This window comes from Petaurus breviceps, unplaced genomic scaffold, assembly GCF_028583685.1.
Source record: "Petaurus breviceps papuanus isolate PSGF00001 unplaced genomic scaffold, PetGlider_PUasm1.0 38, whole genome shotgun sequence".
NCBI lineage: Eukaryota > Metazoa > Chordata > Mammalia > Diprotodontia > Petauridae > Petaurus > Petaurus breviceps.
In genome coordinates this window covers 63393807-63417251 of record NW_027186304.1, presented here as the reverse complement: position 1 = coordinate 63417251, position 23445 = coordinate 63393807, and the positions used below count along the sequence as shown (strand labels likewise).

Here is a 23445-nt window from a genome sequence, read left to right as displayed (position 1 = left end):
TGCTACTTATTTTTAATTAATTTGCATACATTCATTTATTAACTTGATATTTATGCTGTATATATTTATGTATATTGTCTCCCTCACTATATATGTACATATACTCAAGTTTGTATTTATTACCTCCCTCACCACACACACACACACACACACACATACATACACACACAGAGTCCTTCTAATGTATTATAAGTTTCTCACCAGTAGAGATTGTTTCAATCTTCATCCTTTTAACCTAAGTACTTCAGACAGTGCCTTAAGTAGGTACTTAATAAATGCTTCTTAATTGACTAATTGCTCTTTATTGGTTCTTCCAGTCTCCAACTTTTTATTAATGGGGAATCTTGACAAATCAATACAGCTTCACTGAAGACATACTTTGTGCACTGTGCTAAAATATTTGAAATCAGACAATGGGTCAATGTAAATTTTTTAAAGTCCAAACTAACTTTGTGGACCACAGAAATAAGAAAAGAATCATAGGATGATAAAAGTAGGAATAAAATAACCTATTTATGGTCATTGTGGGAAAAGAAAGCTATGCCACTCAAATGTTAAAAATGAATTTTCATGTGTACCTTTCCACCAAAATTCTACTTCAGTGTCTCTTCCTGGCATAAAGGTGAGCCTGGGTTCTCTAAGATTGCCGGTGGAGCACAAGTTTTGGTAGGTCCTATGAAGCTGAAACATCTTCTTGACTAAAAAGACATCTGGCTAAATTTGAAAGCATCTGTCACCAGTTTGGCTATAGACTAGTGGATTTTTCAGCCCCAGCAAGTCTCAAAGACAATCTACTGAGTTGTTGATGAATTGACGTCTTCCTTCTTAATGAAGTAAATCTTCACATCAGTGAAAGTGCAGGTCCTTGAAGTACTACTCCCTATGCTTTTTCTTTTAGAAATCATCAAAATGATTTGCATCTGTAAACATTCCTTGACTTTTCAGACATCAAACTGTGGCTAACTTTAGTAAGAAGTTAACAATAAACTTACCCACCATGGGGGAAAAACAAATCATCAAATGTGATTGGATCATTGCTGTAGATATCAGCACCTGGCCAGGAGATAGTTCCTATATCTAATTACTAACCTAGGTTACCCTGGATTGAATAAGAAAAATCACAGGAACTAAGAAAATATCAGGGCTGGGAACTTGAATCATCAGAGATTTAGAGCTAATAGTTAGTCCAAGTTGCATTTTACAGAGAAGGCAACTGAGGCCAAATGAGGCAAAGTCATTTGCCAAAGGTCACATATAGTAGTAGAACTGGGATTCAAAATTCAAGTCTTTTTTTTTCCTTTATATTTATGTATTTACTTCTAGCTTACAATATTCAGTTCCACAATCTCCAGTTCCAAATATTTCCCCCTCCAATCCTCCTCCCTCCCCGCCTCCATGGTGGCATGCAATCTGATCTAGGTTCTACAAATACTTTTGCATCAAACATTAGTCAAGTTGTAAAGAAGGATTATAATAGTGGAGTGAATGAGAAAGAAGGAATGAAACAAAACAAAACACAAAAGAGAAAGGGCAAGTAGTTTGCTTCATTCTACATTCGGACTCTGTAGTTCTTTCCCTGGATGTGGATATCCCGTCCCACCGTGAGTCTTTTGGGGTTGTCTTCTAACCTTGCATTGCTGAGAAGAACCTGGTCTATCAAAGTTGGTCATCACAGATATGATGTAGAAAGGTTTCCTGGTTCTGCTCTCCTCATTCAGCATCAGTTTATACAAGTCTCTCTAGGCTATTATGAAGTTCGTCTGTTCCTCATTTCTTATAGCACAATCGTATTCCATTACATTCATATACCACAACTTGTTTAGCTATTCCCCAATTGATGGGCATCCCCCTGATTTCTAATTCTTTGCCACCACAAAAAGGTGCTATAAATACATAATTCAAGTCTTTTGTCTCATAATCCAACACAAAATCCATTTATACACTTTCTACAGAAGCAGATTAGTCCTATAATTATCACCTTTCTCTCTAATCTTTAGTTACTCTGAATCTATTGCCTTATTTGTTTCTGTATACAAACATTTCCAATGCTGTATCCTTTGAAATATTCTTCCATCCTTCCAACCTCTCAATTTATTACTTTATATCTCTCTTCCCTATCATAGATGAACTCGTAGAAAAAAATGCTTTCTACACTGATTACCTGCACTTCCTCTCATCTTACACAATTCTTAACTCCTTGCTTCCAACCTCATTGTTCTTTCCAAAGTTAGCAGTCATCTCTTACTTTCCAAATCTGATGGTCTTTTCTAAGCAATCATCCTTGATGACCTCTTTGCAGCATTTGGCGCTATCCCCTGGATACTTAATATATGTGATAGCACTTCCTCCTCCTTCTCCTCCAACACCACCACCTCCTCTTTCATTTCTACATGTCAAAGCTTCCTTGTCAAAGCGTCACCCATATCCTACTCTGTAATTGCTGGTGTACATGCTAAGGTTCTATGCTATCTTTTCTTTCTCTATAAACTCTCTCAATGACCTTTCATCTCTAATGAGATCAATTAGCATCTCTATATAGAAGACTCCCAGATTGCTACAATAGATTCTTTTTTTTTTTTGCTTTTTGGAGGGCAATTGGGGTCAAGTGACTTGCCCAAGGTCACACGGCTAGTTCTTGTGTTAAGTGTCTGAGGCCGGATCTAAACTCAGCTCCTCCTGACTCCAGGGCCAGTACTCTATTCACTATGCCACGTAGCCACCCTGAAAATATTCTATAATCCATTCTTATGCTGTTTCCTGAACCCAGTCTCAATCATCAAACTTTCTATTGGACATTTTTTACTAGATATCCTTTAGGCATATCAAACAAAATATGTCTCAAACTGAACTCATTATCTCTTCCTACAATACCAACACCTCTTTTGATTTTTATCAATTTCTGTTGAGGGCATTACTATTGTGCAAGTCTTAACAGTTTCACAACTCAGTTCCTCCTTCTTCCTCACCACCTCCCATAACCAATTATTTGTCATTCCTCACAGAGTCTACCTCAATAACATGTCTCATCCATCCCCTTCCCTCCACTCACACAATCAGCGCCCTCGTTCAGTCCCTCACAATTTCCTGGATCGTTGCAATATCATCAAAACTGATCTCCTACCTTAAAGCCTCTCCCCAATCAAATCCATCTTCCACATAGATACCAAAGTACCTTTGCTAAAGCCTAAGGTTGCTAAGAAATTTTCAATAAATTCTAGTGGCTTCCTATTACCTCTAGGATCAAATACAAACATTTCAATTCCTTCACAACCTAGCTCCAAACTACCTTTCCAGGTTTGTTATTCTTTACTCCTCTTCAAACAATTGTGGACCTCTTGCTGTTACATCCAACACAGGATCATAGATCTAGAGCTGGAAAAGACCTCAGAGGTCCTCTAATCCAAGTCTCTCACTTCACACATTAGGAAACTGAGGCCCTAGGAGATTAGGTGATTTCCCAAAGGTTACATACAGCATTAGAGAGACCATCTGAACCCAGGTTCTCTAACTCCAGCGCTTTTTCTCTAATGTGATCTATCATCTTGGAGCTTTTGCATGGACTAATCCCCATATCTAGAATGCATTCCTTTCTTACTTCAGTAACTTAAAATCCCTAGTTTCCACCAACACTTACTTAAAATATGCTCACTTACATACGATCTTTCCTGTTTCCATGAGTTGCTATTGCAGCCTCCACTCGCCAAACACCTTGACTTATAAACCTAGGGGTTGATATTTTAGGGATGTGGTCTGAAAAGGCAGCCCTAAAAGTCCCCAAATTCATAGTAATTCTTACCTTGGAACTGGAATTATGAAGCATATGAATGACTTGTGATGAAGCCTGAATTAAAAACAAAAACTCTTTAACTCATATTTAACCACCAGGTTTGGATGACAGCCCTGTGCTAAGTCAGTTCATTCTTTCCTGTGCTGATTTCAGAGTTATTCCATAGTTTCATGCCACTAACAAAGGGACACAAGAAAATGCAAAGGAGAAAAACAACCACAATTTATTAACCCGATGTGGTTTTTAAATACAATTAATGGATATAATAAAAAGGAAAGAAAAATAGCCAGGTGAACTCATTTGAAGTGAAGTGGGGGCAAGAGAGTAGAATTAAATTAAATTAAAGTAAATTAAATTAAATCCTCCTTTTTAAACCTCATGCTCCATCTATCTAAGGAACACCTACAATGAAAAACAGTATTTTTTACCTCTTCACCACTTGTCCCTGTAGGTTTTACCTCTTTTATTCCTCCCCACATAGAAATGAAAGAGGAGGTGGTGGTGGTAGAGTTGGTGGTAGTGGCGATGGTGGTGGTGGAGGAGGAGGAGGACAAAGAAGTGCTATCATATGTATTAAGTATCCAGGGGAGAATATCAAAACTCCCAATACTGGGAAAACTCTGTTCTGTAGTCCTAATCTTATATTAGTTTCCTCTCTTTCCATTCTGGAAAGAAATACAATTCCCAGTTTCTTTATTGACTTAGGCTTCCTTGGAAGTTGGCCAAGTCTTGCTTATTTTAACATATATTTTATATGAGAGAGGTATCACAGCATAGTTGATAGAGAGCTGGGCTCTGAGTCAGCAATGAATGAATGAATAAATGAATGAATGAAAAGACATTTATTAAGCACTTGCTTTGTGCAAAGAACTATGCTAATCTTCAAAGACACAAATAGGAATGTTTGACAATCTCTGTTCTCAAGGAGCTCACATTCTCAAAGGGGAAGATAATACATACTAGATTTCAGTTGCAATTCAGATGGAAAGGCCCAGTAATTCTTGAATTGCATTTGGCAAAGAAGTTGGCAATGTATCTTCTGCAGTGTAATTTTTATTGATAAAATAATATTAGTGGGTTTTTTTGTTTCGGTTTTGGTTTTATTTTGGTTTTATTTTTTACATAAAACTATTTGACAATGACAAGGATTTTGGAGTTTGACAACTTTCTTTTGAGGGCCTTGAATAGCGACTAAGAAAGCAGAAGATGAGTTACCTGAAGAGGCAGTTACCAGAGTGCGCCACCACCTTGGTTGCTATCCTGGACAATGGATTTGATGGCAGGCTAGAGGAAAGTGGGTGAGTTATGGCAGGAAGAGTACTGATATTCAGAGTTATTGGATTTACCTGCCCATTAGTGGCAGTTGGGATTGGTGGTGATAAGGATATTGAGTACCCTTTGCACAAAGATGGTTGCCTTTGGTGATGAATGTGGGGAGGTAAGGCTGGAAATAGGGGTGGTAATCTGGGGGTCTGCCATGCATGAGGATCTTGGGAACAGGATCATAGACTCTCTCTACCTGAGAGGGGAGGTGGTGGTTGAGGTGTTGGTGGTGTGTTGACCTGGGTTCAACACACCTATCTCTAGCACATATTTGTTGAGTAGTTCTGGACAAATCACTTAATCTCTTGGTGGCCCAAGGCAATTTTGTATGGCCATAAATTGAAGAGCAGGTACTCACCCGCACTAGTAAAGTGTCCTTACTGGAAGTCCCTTTAGCAATGCAATCACAGATCTGGTTCATTATTCTAAAAACAGTTTATAGAAAGCAATGAAGAGAATGGCGTGTAAACACACAGGGTGGTTATGTTGCCTATATATCGTGGGTTATTTCTCCCTACAGAATGTAAGCTCAATGAAGGCAGGGACTACTTTATTTATGTCTTTGTATTCATAGGTCCTGGCACAGTGAAGTCATTTAATAAAAGCTTGTTAATTGATTACACTGCTCTGCCTCCTTAGATTCAGGTTGAGTATATTGGCAGCAGTTAGGTCCTATAGAAGAATCTATATCAGAGAGGACAATCACATTTTAATCACTAATTAGTTAATGAAATGTAATGTGTGATTTTTTTTTTCAGGATTAAGTGACTTGCACAGGGTCACAAAACTAGTGAGTGTCTGAGGCTGCATTTGAGCCCAGGTCCTTTTGACTCCAGGTACAGTGGTCTATCTACTGTACCACCTAGCTGCCCTCTAACCGAATAGAATATACTATTTAGAGGATAAATTTCTCACAGACTTATGATCTGACCAAATGTAATAACTTTAGTATATGGGGCACAATAGTACTACCATTATACATAGGCAAACAGGGCCCCCAGTTAGAGCTGTATTCCTCAGGGGGTGCCCACTTTGGAGGGTCCTGCTCATTGTAGTCACAAAGATTATTAAGAAAAAATAAAAAAAACAGAACAAAATTAAATGATTATGAATGATATACATAGCCAAGTTTGTTACCATATTTGTATGGGATTTACTGCATGGTTTATAGGAATATCTGAATACATCTAAATTAAACCAGGTAATTGTCCTGGATTAGACAAGATAGTTTGGGTTCTGATAGCCCCAAACCCCCATATGAGGATATTCTGCATTCATCAGACATATTCCACTTGCCCCCACATTTTCATCAATTCATTTAAATGCTCATACATTCATTGTTACTTGTTAACTGTCATGAGTCACTTGAAAGTACAACATATACTATTGACTGAATACATTGTCACATTCAATAAATCCAATAATAACATAAATGCACACACAATGAAGTGTGGGCAAGTACCTTATTGTTAAAAGATACTACTTTATAAGAAAATTGTAATATGACTGGTGATGCTATGCTAACAATTGCAAACTTGTAATAGAAACAATGTCGATGGTGATATTCCAGTTTTTTTTTTACCTGAAGCAAAGAAAACATTCATGCTGAATTTAAGGATTTTCTCTTGACATCTCATGTATGTTTCCAGTTTAAGATGTAAATATATTCCATTGCATTTTGAGAATATTAATCTTTAACACATTCTCCTATGTTCTAAAAAGTTCATTGTTTTGGAGGTCTTGTTTTTGCTTCTTAAAATTTCTAATATGCCCCATATCGGATGTTTAAAAATTCTGTTTTCTTTACCTAAATCCTTAATAATTCATGAAATAGGGGCAGCCAGGTAGCATAGTGAGTAAGAGTACCGGCCCCAGAGTCGGGATGACCTGGGATCGAATCTGGGCTCAGACACTTAGCACCCACCCTGGCCATGTAACCTTGAGCAAGTTACTTAGCCCCAGTTGCTTTAAAAAAATAATTCATGAAATATTCTACTATTTCTTCAAATTCATTTTTTAAAATATACCATAATCATTAATACTATGACTATTGCTATGACAACCAAATTTAAAAATTCTCCAGTCTAAAGAAGTGATAGATTGGCACCTGTCATCAAAAATATGCAGCTACACTAACTCATTATATTGTATAGGATGGCATCTTCTCTTGCATAATGTTATGTTAGAGGCTAGATAGGTTGTGTTTAGACTGGAATATTTTAATTCAGTACTTATCATTTTCATATGTGTTTAAAGAGTCAGAAATGACAGGAGAAAATTAAAGATATAGTGCATTTTTAATTCGAAGATACTTATGTAAGTTAAAATTAATGATTGAAATGCAACACTTGATTTTATTTTTAAAATTATAATTTTATATATCTGATACAAAGTAATTATGATTTTAATTTCAAAAGATATAGTTCTTACAATGGAAGTTTCAAAAACAGGGCATTATAAAATGTAAACACAATATCAAGATGCCATTCTCCAGTTTACTGGTACTGCCAACATAAAATATAATATTAAAAACAACAATTTAAACTTCAGTGTAAGATGCAACAAAAATATCTTTTAAATTATCTATTTCATTGGAAAAAAAAATTTTTCAGTGCCCTTTTCATGCAAAATGCATTGAAACAAACTTTTGCTCTGTGATAAAATGTTTATTTGTTGTGTTTTTGCAAGAAGGGCAACATTTTCAGTTTTTCTTGCAACGTGGATTATTGGGGAGTGACAGCAGACCATCTAACATATTTTAGCTTGGGGTTATCATCTATCAAATGATTCTGAAAATACTTTCTGAAAATTAAGCTATAGCTATTTGCAGCATATTGAGGGGGCGATCCCTTAGGTAAAGGAGTAAGGTGAACCCTCATGATGTAAACTGTAATCTTGAAATATCTGAGAATGAGTGTTTTGAATAGCCAGGAGGAGGGGTGGGGCAATTATGTTTAACCTTCTATGATCACACATATGCACAGAATGATAATGCAAATTGTCACAGGGACTACAATAGTAATCAATATTGAGACAGCCATTTTAGCTCTGTAAAATTTAGTGTTTTATATCTCAGTACTTCTTATGAAAAGGTTACTGTTATAAACTAATTATTCTAAATATTCATCAATAAATCAGTATGCTTCAAATGGGTCTATGAATTTTGCAATATATTTTCAATCAAATCATTTATATAGACAGGAGCCTCTCAAAAGATATTTGTCAAAGATTCCATATTGGCTAAGGCTGGCCATGTAATACAACATCTCAGAAACTAACCCCAAAGCTTATTTGCAAAGAAAGTTGTTGTTGCTTTTGAAAAGTAGTTATTATAGGGGCGGCCAGGTAGCACAGCAAGTAAGAGCACCGGCTCCAGTGTTGAGAAGACCTGGAGATCGAATCCCGGGCTCAGACACTTAGCACCCACCCAGAAACACCTGGCCGTGTAACCTTGAGCAAGTTACTTAACCCCAATTGCTTAGGAGCGGCCAGGTGGCTCAGTGAGTAAGAGCACCGGCTCTACAGTCAGGATGACCTGGATCAAATCCGGGCTCTGATACTCGGCACCACACCCAGAAATAGCTGGCCATGTAACCTTGAGCAAATTGCTTAACCTCGATTGCTTTAAAAAAATAAAGTAGTTATTGTTGTCTATTGAAGAGTAGGTGAGTGTAGTCATATTTGAAATGTTTTAGGTATGTATTAAGGAAAAGGTAAATAAGTTGTTAAATTTTCAATAAAGAGTTTAATTTGCTTAAGGAAGAAAGTTTATACTTGTAGATTCTAGAGACCACATTTACCAGAAGAGAATCAAATTGGTATAGTAGAAAGAATTTTGAATTACAGTCATTAGATATATAGCAGTGTTTAAATTGTTTGAGACAAGTAATAAATTTAACATGGCTTCACAAATTTTTTTAACTTTTTGTATTAACTATTTCTGCCTTTTAAAAATTTGTTTACTTTTCTTTTTACCCTGATACATGATCAATTCTTGTATAGTTTCCATGTGGTGTTAAGAAATACTGATACTCTTTTGCTATCCCACTTAGGTGATGCTGTAGGTCTTTTAACCCTAGTTTCTCCAGTAATTTTTTCAGGTTCTGTATTGTTGTTGTCGCTGCTTTTCAAAGAAAAGATATTACTCCAAGGAAATGTACAAAAGATATGTAGTTCATGAAGAATACAGTTAAGTGACTGTGAAAGATATTGCAGCAACTATTTATGTGGGGAAGTTAAATGGGTCAATGACAATTCAAGCCCAGAATAAAAACCAGATCAGTCACATTCAAATGAAAAGAGATTTTTAGTAAAAAATAAATAAAAATTTAAAAAACTAAGGATTGAGAAATAATTGCTTTATAATATTGTAACTAATACTCAAAAGAAAAGAGGGAGTTGGCAGCTAGCAGAGTTTTTATTAATTTCTTTGTAATGTAGCATAGATTTCTTTAAGTTGTAAGAATAACAAGAAGGTAAGTAAAAACAAAAGAACTGCTAATCATTACTATGGGAGGAGAGAGGCTTGACAGAGAAGTGACAATACAAAGGCTGGAACACTAAAGATTACAAAAGGTCATTTTTCATCACTTCAAGGTTATACCCTAACGAAAGAATTTCGGGTAAGCCTGTAAGATCTGGACATCTTCATCAAAATGTAAAACCTTCACTGAAAAGAACAAAAACACATTTGGAGGAATTTTTCTAATTTCTAGTGGGCCTAGAAGTATTGTTTCATTGAGGAAATGAATTCTGATAGATATGATAATGTACCAAAAAGCAGCATTGTTCTAAAAATTAAAAAAATTCCCAAATGTATAGGGAATATTATAATGTGACCTTATACCACACCATACATCACAAAAATATTAAGAAGTTTACTCAAAAGATGTAAATAGACATGCTTCAGTGGTCTGGGAATTCACCTTTTTGAAACCCCCATAGTAAGCTTACAGGCTGTACTCAAGGTTAGACTTGAGGAAAGAGACTGTTCATCAAGGGTACATTTAATATCAATTGTGGTAAAAGTATAGTTTCATGCTAAATTAAAGAATATGCATCAAAACCTTGTGAAATAGATGCAAAATAGTATCTTAAAATGAAGATATTTTAAATATTAAAAGTTTTTAAAGATATAAAAAGTACATGGTTTATTGTATAAATCAACAAATTTGCTTGTCTTACTTTGTCCCACCAATTTAGGTTCAATTCCTGGCTCTTTGAATTCATACCTGAGTGATGAGGGAAAATTCAACAAGAATCACTATGTTAAAAGGTTTGCATTAGGTGCAGGAGTGGGGTGGGGTAGAGGGAAACAAACAAACAAACACAAAAAGACTATCCCTGGCCTCAAAAAACACATTCTAGTGAAGGGAAGACGGAAATAATTTTATAGTCAATAGTTTATTTAAACAGATTTGTGGGAACTATTTGAATTATATGTAGCCCCTTCTTCTGAACTTCATCCTTTTAAAAAAAATCCATCTTGGTATTTGCTTTGATATTTATCCTGACCAGTGACAGTCAGTCAATGATTTAACTCTTCACAGATTGCTAATTTGAAGATATGATATATCAAGTAATCTTTGACAACTTGTTGGCCATGCAAATTTGGCTTTTATCTCTGAAAGTGACTCCCAATTCTCCATGCTATTCTCTTCATCTATTTCCTGGGCTTCTTTGTTTTATTTCCAACTGTGTACTTTATATCTCTCGAAATGAATATCTCAAAGGCATCTCATGCCCACTTTATCTAAAACAGAACTCATCTTTTCCCCTAAACCTACATTTTCCTCATAATTCCCCCATTTCTGTGCAGAACAGGGCTTCTTACAAACTTTTTCCACTTGAGATCTCTTTTCCTGTTTCAGCAGCATTTGTTGGCATTGCATGGTCTGAGGGCATGCGCAGTGCAGAGTGAACATGCTTTGTGTTCAGAACCAAGGCTACAGCGAAGCTACACAATGTAACATGGGCAAGCACAGCCAGAAACACCTTGGATTCATTATGCACTTGGTTTTTAATTAATTTTTGGTCATTGTGCGTTCAGAAACCTTTTACTGTTGCCAAATTTTTCACAACCCCACATAGGTTCATAACCCACAGCTTAACAAGTACTAGAGAATAACACCATTTCCCCAGACATCCAAGTTAACAATATAGGACTCTTTGGTATAAGCACAGATAGGCCTTTGTATAGTCTTTCTGCCATATCTGAAATGCTCTCCTTTTTTACCACTTTGAATCCCAAGTTGCCATCAAGGCTGAGCTTCAAAAGGCCTTTCCTGATTTTCCCAGTTTCTGGTCCCATCTCCCCTACCTCCTGCAAATCACCTTGTACTTATTTTGAACATATCCCATAATTATTTTTCTGTGAACATGTTTCATTCCTCTAGTAGCAAATAAACCCCTTGAAAAGGGGATATATCATTAACAGTGCCTGGTACAAATAGTACTTGATTTTATAACTGTTTGTTGGTTGATTGGTTGATTCATATCTGAAAGAGCTGCTTATCTATTAAGAATTATGTAATAAACATTACTTAAATTGAGTTAGATATTTTATTGTGTTATTTGGACATCATCTGTCTTTTTCAGCACTTTCTGTTTTCCTCAAGAAAAGACCTGGGGATTCTGCATAGCCAATAAGTCTTTGGCTTCTTCCATTCCTTGAGTCTGAAATATCTTTTCCAACAAACTTTTCTGCATCTTCCCCTGTGCTGTATTTCATATTCAAGTGACCAAGCATCAAATAGCATTTAATTTGGAGAATCTCATCAAGTTCTTCACAGAATTTTTCTTCTGCTTAATTCCCTCTAACAGATGTTGGACTGTAATCTTCAGATGATATGTTCACTTACAGTCGTCATGATCACTTTAAAATGGTGTGATTAAGTGGCCCATGAAAGTGTTTCTTGAAATCTATCTTTCAACACACAGATGTGGAAGTTATCTGAACAGAGGTGACCAGTGAAAGAGTATGATTAGGTCCATAGACCATGGAAGTGGATGAGATCAACAAGGGAAAGATTATAGAGAGAGAAAAAAGAGGGTTCAGGATAAAGTTGTGAGGGATGCTTGCTCATATATAGGGAGTGTTGGCGCAGCTAGATGTCTCCTGTTGCCACTATTCTCACTGTGTTCTCCATGGCAACAGCTGACTCTAATCAAGGGATAATAGTGGCAATGGCTCTAAAGAAGTTGGGAAAGGCAGCTAGACCTGATTAAATGCACAAAGAAAAATGTCTGGATTGGAAGTGCAATACTTCCCAGTGACTCAGGGAATAGTTCTGAAGCTATTTCAAAGACATAAAGAATCAAAAAGGATAGAAATTATTGCAAGGAATGCTTTTTATCAGAACTAATGACAAAGGAGCAACTAGGAAGCTACAAGAGTGACCACCCACTGTGATTTCTCACATCTATAAAATATGGAAATGATCTATGCTCATAGAGTGTCCTTGATGAAAACACAATAAGCAAACATATTTCTGACACAGAGACCATGTCTTTATAGTCACATGGGTGATCAAATTCAGGGAACAGAAATCCACTTCCTCTCTCACACACTGATTTTTGACTTCCAGATCATATTTGATAGCATTGGAGAAAAATGAACCTTACAGGCAATCTTTATGTAGGAAGGTACCTCACATACTGAAATTACATGAGAAATTTTAGAAAAAAGCATCTAAAGAGATTGCTTTGTTTAATGATCCATTGAGTATTAACAAATTAGTAAGGTATTAAGTAGGGAGATATATGTAATGGGAACATGCCTATATCTTCTAACACAGAGTCATTCTGTTTTGGGGAGAAGATATACTCAATCCCCCTATTGTGTGGACAGGAATAGCTTCCTTCAGAGCTGGCTAGGTAGCTGAAACAAGCTGTGTCTATTTCTCTTTCCTGAATTGACAAGGTAGAAAGGGGGCTGCCTTCTTTCCCTCTCTTCTATATACCCTGTCTCTCTATGAAATGGGCCAATAGTGTTTATGTTGTTATGTTTCATTTGTCCTTCTCATTTTCTAGGTGCAGGCATTAATCCCCACCAGATCCAGGAGTTGGAACCATGGCAACCTTGGAGATTCTACTCAAGATGATGCAGCTAGCCAGTCTGTAAAGAAAGGTCTGAGAAGCCAGGTGCTTGGCACTAGAGCCCAAGGCGATGTTTGCCCTTGGAACTGTGCTCTTTTAAAAATTTAGCTTAAGGCCAACTAGGTGTTACAGTGAATAGAGCACTGAACCTGGAGTCAGGAGGACCTGAGTTCAAATTTAACCTCAGACACTTGATACATTTACTAGCTGTGTGACCTTGGGCAAGTCACTTGACCCCAATTGCCTTGCCTTCCCCCTCAAAAAAAAAAAGCTTAGCTAAGCAAATTGCATATTTGTTATTATACTTCTAAAGTAAATAATTCTTTGCAAAAGTTAATATGTCTATTAAGTGGCTAAATGAAACTGAGGTACGAGGGATCACCCCCTTGTAGAGACACTCCCAGCCTCCCTTAAGGGTATCAGAGAATACTGGGGGAGGGTGATGTGTTTTTACCTGGTCATCAGGCAATGAGGACCAGAGTGGTCAATATTAGATTTAGCTATATATAATATAAAAATAAATAGATGTTCAAAAAATACATATTTTCCAATAATCAGTGCCTTAAGGTAAAATGAAAGAAAGGTTTCCTATTGCTGAAAAGCTGCTTCTTTTTGACAGTGGTTTTGATTACATTATGCCATGGAACATTGAAAATTCTCCTTGGAAAAATACAGTAATGAGAATGACTGACCCAACCATGCAAATTTTAAAAATAAAGCAAATAAAATGAGTATTGTCCATCTTTTGGACTTTAATTGTTCAGATAGAAAGCCTATTACACCAATTCATCAACACATACTTCTTACACAACTCTTGTTAGAAATCAGATGGTGTCAAATTTAGGGAAGTACACAGTACATTTAACAATCCCCAGCAGTTCACAGGTAAATAGATGCATCTTTTTTTTTAACAATAGCATTCTTGGAGCAACTAGATGGCACAGTGAATAGAGTATTGGCTCTATTCAGGAGGACCTCAGTTCAAACCCGACCTCAGATACTTAACATTTACTAGCTGTGTGACCTTGGGTAAGTCCCTTAACCTCAATTGCCCTGCCTTCCCCCCTCTAAAAAAAGCAAAAAAAAAAACCCCAACAGCAACAATATTTTCTTAGTAATATTATTTAGCTATGACTTTTAGAATATAATGATTATTGAAGAATTAAAACTATAAACAACTTGAAAGGCAATGGAAATATATGGTAGGTAGCGACCTGTAGCATATTGTCAGTAATAGGTTTTGGGTATTGTTGTTGTTGTTATTTGTCCTTCAGTCTTGAAGAGGACCATGGCATAGGCAAGATGATGTCTTGACTTGCAAGTGAACTGAATTTAAATGAGGGAGAGCTGTTACCAGTCTCACTCTCTCCTTTGAAGTCATCTGGCAAGCCAGTGGCAAGATATATCAGGATGACTGGAGATGACCTCAGACACAGTGGGAAACCTTGACTTTTTAAAGTTAAGGTCTGTTCCAGGTATGTTTGACTGAGGCAACACCCATTCAGTGATTAAGGCTAGGTAAGAAATGAGGCAACGAATGGCCTCTTTTACCTAGTTAAAAACAATCAGTCTGGGAGGGAAGACCCTCAAGGTTTCTGACCAAAACAGAAACAATTGCTATTCCCATTCACTCTGAGCCATCAGGGCCTCCTAAACAGTGACCAAAAGAAGCTTGGGCTGGGACCTACTGTTGGTGAATCAATAAGACACAGAGTGATTTGGGTTTAAGGCATGGTCCTTAAATAAATTTAGCCCATAAATCCCAAGATATCTTGTGAGGTTTCAGTGATCAAAATTTATATTCCTTTGGGCAGAGCACCCAAAGATAAGGGTATAATACCCTGTGTAGACAGAGGGAGAGGAGGAAGGAAGAGAAAGGAAGTCAGGGAGGGAAGAAGGAAAGAAGGAGGGAGGAAGGAAAGAAGGAAGGGAGGAAGGAAAGAAAGAGGGAGGAAGGAAAGAAGGAGGGAGGAACCTCCATTGCTCAACTGGAACTGACCATTTGGGACCCCAGTAGGGTAGTTACTTTTACTCACAAGCTGTTGTTTTTCCTTCATTGTTGAAGAGGACCATGGCATCAGGAAGGTGATATCATGACTTGCAAGTGAATTGAATTTAAGTGAGGGAGAGCTATGCAAAGTCAGCAGTCTCACTCTTTCCTCCAAGGCCATTTGGGTCCAGTGGCCAGATATAGTCCAGGATGACAGAATATGGTCCTGGATGCAGTGAGAGACCTTGACCTTTTTAAGTTCACATCTGTCCCTGGTCTCAGGTTGATGGAAGCAACACCCATTCAATGACTAAGGCTAGGTTTTAGGTGTGAAATGAAATAAAGGTCATAATTGAGGATATATATGACTGGAAAAGGAGGTGGTTGCTCATGTGGTGATAATGAAACATAACCCAAGTGGTTTAATTGGAGACCTCCAATGTATTGATTAGATCCTTACTGAGGATTTATAACACAATTTGGATGAGTCATCCAGGTTGTGAAGGTATGAAAGGAGCACCATATGTTCAGATGGAAGCAACAGTGGGCCATTTTATGTGTTTTAAACATGAATTATTTGGATAATTAAAAAAGGGACAGCATGCATTTGTGTGTATATCGAAAATATCTCCGTTATCTTTAGGGGGAACTCTCTAATTCCCTAGGGTGCTAGCTACAGGCTCCACCACTACTAATTACTGATGGAACTGGCAAGAGTCTCAGTCTTTAAGACCCAGAATCCTGGATTTATTATAGTTTCTTTTAAGCTTCTTGAGCTGATTTTTTTCAACACTTTAAAACTTGTGATCACATGCTGAATAATATGTGTGGCTGTGCTAAAATATCACAGATTGAAATGCATTAGCTAACAGTCATTTGTGAAAATGTGTCAAGTCACAACGAAGAAAACTGGCATGTAGATGGTGATATCTATGAGGGGTGAAAGAAACATGGGTCCAAATTCTGGTGGCAAATGGGGCCAAAGTTGTTTTTTTTTCAAATTTCTGTTTATGAGAGGAAGTGTGTTATAATGAATAGCGATAAACCTGGAGTCAAGAAGACACAGGTTCAAATTCTGCCACTGATCCTTACTAGCTGTGTGGCCATGGTCTCTGAAGTTCCCTTCAACTTAAAATCTATGAAATCTATGGTCTTATAAAAAACCATTAGTTGCAGAGTCAAGAGGATGAAACATTTTGGTATTTTCCCAGTACTCAAGTTAACCCCCTTTCCTATCCATTCCATTTACCACCTGCTTCTCTACCGCTCCCTCACTGTCTTTCTCTTTAGTTCAAAGTATAGACAGAACAGGGCAGCTAAGTGGCATAGTGAATAGAGTGCTGGGTTGAAAGTTAAAAGGACACATCCTTCTGAGTTTAAATACAGCCTCACTTACTATGTGACCCTGTGCAAGTCACTTAATCTTGTTTGCCTCAGTTTCCTCGTATATAAAATGAGCTGGAGAAAGAAAAGGTATCATTGCCAACAAAGAAACAAAAGGACAAAAACAAATGGCATCATGAAGAGTGGGACATGACTGAAAGTGACTGAATAACAAATAGCGTGTGTATGGAAGAGTATTATCATTAATCGCTAAATAGCAAAACCAAATAATCCTTCAAATGCATAAAATATAAACTTTACCAAAGTAAAAATATGTACAAGAATACAGAAATTGTAATCTCTTTAAGACGGGATCTACGTCTACAATTTGGGGATGATGCCTTACCTTGAATATCATCCAGCAATCGCTCTTTTTGTATATAGCCAAGAAGCTTCAACTTCCTTTCCATCTGTCTGTCACCAACTTCACTGTCTAACCACTGCTGGCAAGAAAAGGCATATTCCTTGTCTCTTCTCCCAGATTCCTGAATGGTGATTCGGTCTAGATAGCAGCCAGCACCATAGCCAATGCCACTGTGTTCTATAAGTATTTTTCGGACAATGCCCAGGTCCACTGCTCTCAGGCTGAAGGTGCTCACCTGATGAAAGGTAAATAACAGAACAACCTTGTAAGTGATCCAATGGAAAGTTCAACCTTGCTTCAGTACTTCAATGGATCTTGGGCTTTAGTATGTTAAAATGTTCAACAACAAACAAAAGGACATCTAAGTGCTGATGACAAATGGAGAATTGAACCAGACGTTAAGGAATTTTAAAAGATCAAGTAGGAAATCCTGCCTCCTCTCCCAGAGCTCACACATGTGTAAATAACTGGCTTCCTTCAAATTCCGCTCCAACGCCAGGTTCAAAGAACACCTTTCCCAGGCCTCCTCACCCTTCTGACTGCTAGTGTCTTCCTAATCTATGTTACTTCTCATGCATACTCTGTTTATATTTTGTAAATTTATTTTAGGCCATTTCCCCCATTACAATGTAAGCTCTTTGACAGAAGGGGCTGTCTTTCTTTTTGCTTGTATTTGGAATTAGCATACTGTCTGTCACATAGTAAGCACTTAAGAAATGCTTGTTAATTGTTGATAGATTTATTATCTGTCTTCCATTTTCTCCTCAACTCTTGGCACAGGGAGGAGCAAAAGGCATGCCCTTACATTCTTGTGATTTGTAGTGGAATGATACATAAGACAGAGTTAACTGGAGTTCTATGGTGGTCAGATTAGATGAAGAAAGAACACTGTTGGATGAGAGGAAGGAAAGGCCATCAGGGAAGACTCAATTGAGAAAATCTCATTGAAGCTATACCTTAATAAAAAGGCAGGATTCCAAGAGAGAGGGGGTTGTGTGGCATGTCTGTTATGGAACCAGAGGAATAATAGGAAGGAGGTATTACACCAAAATATTATTGAGTATTACTGTTTGACTGGAGTTGAGAGCCAGGGATGAGGCTCAAAATATAGACTGCAGATAGTACGAGACTTTGAAAACTAAGGTATGAAGCTTGAATACAATTTGAAAAGTGATAGGAAGTCAGCAAAACATTTTGCTAAGAACCATAAAAATCAGAACTGAACAGGAGAAAGAGTCATTTGGGAGCAGCCAAAAAGATGGTTTGGAATAGGGAGAGAGTAGAGGCAGGGAAAGTGGCAGAAGAACACTAAGATATTTAAAGTGAACAGTGATGAAGGAAGAAGCAAGTATGACTTTGAGATACAGAGAAGCAAGAGATCATTCTTGTCAGAAAGCAATAAGGGAAAGTTTGTAAAGAGCACTGAATCTAGAGTCATGAAAATCTGAGTTCAAATCCAGCCTCAGATACTTACTAACTGTGATATTGGGCAAGTCTTAACCTCTCTCAATCTCCATTTCTCATCTGTAAAATGGAGTTAAAAGTGATTTGCCCCCAGGGTTGTTGAGCAGATAAAATGTAATATGGGCAAAGCTCTAGAATTTTTTTTTAAAGCAATTGGGGTTAAGTAACTTGCCCAAGGTTACACGGCCAGTTATTTTGTGTGGGTGTTAAGTATCTGAGGCTGGAACCAATCCCGGGTCCTCCCAACTCCGGGCTGGTGCTCTTACTCACTGCGCTACCTAGCCACCCCAAAGCTCTAGAATTTTACATCAATATTTTAAAATTTTTTTTAAAAATGCTAGTAGCCTGTAAAGGGGCTTTCAAATCCTTTTACAATTGGTTAGAGCTATACCTCTTGCCAGAAAATTTAATAAGCATACCATCCAAATCAATGAGGCTTTCATCCAAATTGATTTTTTAAATTGTTTCACAGCATAGGGCCAGAGACAGATGTTCTAGCAGAGACATCCCTCCAAGTTGACATCAGTCAATTGACTATCTTTGAATCTGATCATTCAATCATGTTCCAAAGCTACCTAACTAGATTAACATTTTATATGGGGATTAGGTTCTGCAGTCAGCACATAATTTGATAAATTGTTCTCTCTCTTTCCAGATTTTTACATATAATATATATATATATATATATATATATTTCTCATAAGCTAAATACATTTATTTTTTTTTAATTTTTTTTATAGGGACGGATTGTACCAGCTGGAATGAAATATGGTAAAGAGGACATAAAACCAAATAAGAGAAGGAAAAAGATCAGGTATTTTGCTTCCACCTGGATATAAACTTAGTTCTTTCTAGTTCTTTCTCTGGATGCACATAGTTCTCTCCATCATGAGTCTTTTGGGATTGATTTATATCACTGCATTGCTGAGAAGAGTCCAGTCTATCAAAGTTGGTCATCACACATACACTGTGTCTGTAATTGTGTACAAATTTCTCCTGGTTCTACTCTTCTCACTCAGCATCAGTTCTTTTAAGCTTCTCCAGGTAAATATGAAGACCGTCTGCTCCTTGTTTCTTATAGCACAATAGTATTCCATAACATGCATATACCACAACTTGTTCAGCCATTCCCCAATTGATGGGCACCCCCTTAATTTCCAATTCTTTGCTACCACAAAAAGAGCCACTATAAACATTTTTGTACATATGGGTTTTTCTCTCATCTCTATGATCTCTTTGGGATATAACCCTAGGAGTGGTATTGCTGGATCAAAGGGTATGAAAGTATTTATAGCCCTTTGGACATAATTCCAGACCACTCTAGCTAAATACATTTATGAGGAAGTATCTCATGATAAAGAGTTAGCCTCAAAGCCAGAAAGACTTAGATTTAAGTTCTATTTTTGGTATGTACTGGTTGTTAGACCCCCACTAATATTTAGTGCCCCATACTATAAGCTAATACAAGTATAAGCATCAATATATACTGGTAGAAGGAGTTTCCATATCTGGGAGTAACCTATATCAATGAAATTACAGGTCTATTTCATATTCCTATGTCCCTAAATGCACTTATCATATGATGCCATTGTGTGATCCAACCCACAGTACTTCACCTTGTCTATAAAGATATATAATGAGAAACTTTTGAATGTCTTGCTAGTATTTATATTATTTGATAGTCTACAAATTATGAAGAAAAAGAGGAAGAAGAGGAATCCAAGCTGGGTCCTAGTGATCATTTCCTTTCCAAATCCACAGAAAATACCTACTTATTAATGTGTGTTAGGATTTTGACAAGAATTAAGAGTCAGTATTACTGGCATACACTTTGAAGAATCAATCTTTTTTTTGAAAATCAGGTTTCTGCCTGTAATTAGTTCACAAAACTTTCCATTTGTTATAATCTTTTTTGTCAAGATCTTTTTCAAAGATTACTGATAGCACTACATACAGTAATTACATATTTGGTTTCTTTCAGTACCCTGATATGTAGTTCATCTGTCCAGATAATAAACTCACAGAAGATAGTTAACTCTTACTGTCTCCTCACTCATCTTGAATTTCAACTCATTTTTACCCATCCTAGATTAGATGATTTTTCTTGGTTAGAAAACCGGAAGACTAAAAGGTAAGTAGTTTTTGCCTTCTCATTATCATCACCTATCCACATAAAGTAGTATTCCTTTCCACTATGTCCTTGTTTCTCTTCTTTCTTCCAACATATGTTAAAAAGTTATATTTATTATGCTTAACGTTCATTGAGAGTCTCATCTCATTATAAGTTTAAGTTCTCCAGAAACTAGGCTTATAAGAACATAAAACTTCTTTGCATTAATCCTTAATTATTTCCCTTTTATTCCATCTTCTACACAGATCTTTTATTTATTTTATTAGTATCTTTTGTTTTTATATCACCTACATCTCCCAACATATATCTTCCTTTTCCCCAATATATACCTCCTTTCCCCTTTCCAGAGATCTTTCTATTATTACAACAAATAAAAAGGTAAAACTTCAGCAAAATTAACCCATACATCAACCATAACTGATATTATATACAGTGTTCCATACATACACAGTCCTCTACATCTACAAAGAAGAGAGAGTTGTACCTTGTCATATCTCTTCCTTGAAACCAAGACCAAGCTCAGTCATTATAATTTTACAGTATTAATTTCTATTGTGTATGGGTCTGTATGTGTACGTGTCTGTGTGTTCCCAGTTCCACTGGCATAGGCATTGCATTATATTTCTAGTTTGGCTTAATTCACTTTCCATCAGTTCATATAACTCTTCCAACTTTTCTCTGTATTTACCTAATTCACCATTTCTTACAACATAGTAATATTTTATTATAATTAGGTATAACACCTTCTGTAGTCATTCTTCAGTTGATGTTTATACACACATATGTATGTTTATATGTATATGCATATGCATATGTATATATTAAAAACCAAGTTAGTTAAAGAGTTCTCTGTGTAGCCAAATTAGTCTTTTGAGAGCATCTATCTTTTTCTTGTTCAGAATTATTTCTTCTTGTTTTCAGAATTTAATTGCTAAGAGCATCCCATTCCTCTTGTACCAGCTTACCCTATAGAATTTTAATAGGCCATATGATTCTAACTTTTCTCTGAAATCTGGTTCCCCTCCCACAGATCTAAGGTGCACACTATACTATGAGTCACTTTCTCTTCTATTGCAATCTCTCAGATGGAATGGTCACTTTCTCCCAAAGTTCCCATCATTCCTAACTTGGCAACCAATTTCTACTTACTGCTTACAGTTTCATCCAGAAAACAATTCTTCTTGTTACTTTTTATACCTTTTGAAGGATGAAATTTTGATCAAAAAAAGTCTTTTATTGACAGCTTTACTTCACTGGAGAGAAGTTCATCCTATGTCCAGATGGTAGAAATCTGCCATCCACACTGCATTTCTTTATTCCATGTTACTGATTCACTTCATTAGCTCCTTAACCATTTCATCCTTTAAATTTCTTATATGGTCCTTCTTATACGCCTATTTCAATTTTATTATTGTTTCTCCTCCCATTATTCTTACTCAGATATTTTTCACTGTGCTTTCTCTCTCTAGATCATGTATTTACTCACATTGACCTATCTACAATCTGTAATAATAGCTAGCAGTTATCTAGCACCTTAAAGTTTGCAAATCACTTTACGTGTTATCTTATTTAATATTTACAATAGTCCAATGGATTAGACTACCTCAAATCCTACATATCTGAACAGTTCACTTTTCTTAGGTGTGTCATCTAAATGTCTTCATTACAGCACAAAAGTTTTCACCAACTTGTATAGAGTGGGTAAATTATTAGCAGAGGAATGTCAGTATGATAGAATAGAAAGAACCATGGCCCTTGGTTCAAAAGACTACGCTCAGAGGACCCAGGTTCAAATTGTACTTCAGCTATATACAGTCTATTTGATATTAGGTAAGTCACCTAATTTCTCTGGCCCTCATTTTTCTCCTCCATAAAATGGTAGAGGATAGGTTGGTGGGTGTTTGGGTCTGGTGTTTGGCCATCTACATCTAAATCTATGATTCTATGATTTAGCCTGCATTAAAGGGATAGGAAAATGGCAGGGAAGAAGGATCCAGGTGTGCAACAAGATATTCTAGAATTTCCTGACACCAAGAAGCTCTCAATAAATTTCAATATTTACACTATGGAACGTATAGAGGCAACTTAGTGTCATAGATAGACAACAAACTTTGGAATCAGGAAGACCTGAGTTCAAAGTACCCACTGACTGTGTGGCACTGGATATGTCACTTAACTGCCTAGACAATGCTCTAAGACAGTGTTATAGACAAAATTGAATTGGTAAAGGAAATTTCTTCACCTGGAAGTTCTTTACATAAATGAAGTCACAGGTTCTCCTTGTGAGAAGGCTGCAGAATAATCCTCTTATCTTCCAAGAAATATCTCTGGGAATATATTCCCAGAATATCCTCTTATCTTCCCAGAAAAATAAGCTATTCTATTTTCTACCTGTACCTTTGGCCCTTCTCAAAATATTTCCCTTAATTTCTGTGGCTCTCTCCTATATGATATGACATATTCTTGAATTTCATGTTTATTTGATCTGAAGGTACACCCATTCATTTGAGTATTACAGAATGAAGAGACACAACAATGTGCACAAAGGTATAAATGCACTTTACCCCCAGTTCCCATAAGCACCTCACTGAGAAATAATGGGCACCCTCTCATCAATATACAACTTGGTTCTGGTCTGAAAAGGAAGAGTCAGGAGCTACAGATTGGTGCCATTGAAAAGAACCATAAACTCTAAACCAGTCACTTTACTGTATTAGGCCACTGCCAACAGCGGAGGTTTAGTGCCCAACCACTCTTATCCCCACGTCTCACACATTAGTGCCAGCCATTTTGAAAATGAAAAACGCTCAGAAGGCATCAGCTTCTGCCCATTTCCAGCTCCTGACACTAGTGCATGAGAGTTGCAAAGTTAAAATCACTGGCATCCTCTTTGTTGATAGGTGCAG

The 23445-nt window shown here is 36.8% G+C and overlaps 1 protein-coding gene across 1 annotated transcript in view; it reads right to left on the bottom strand.

The window, feature by feature from the left end:
* Positions 1-23445, bottom strand: part of LOC138170116 (lipoxygenase homology domain-containing protein 1-like) — a 657842-nt gene that overhangs the window by 129211 nt on the left and 505186 nt on the right. Inside the window, exon 43 of the mRNA XM_069099511.1 lies at positions 16927-17179. Coding sequence (XP_068955612.1) covers positions 16927-17179 — 253 coding nt within the window. The remainder of the gene's footprint in view (positions 1-16926; positions 17180-23445) is intronic.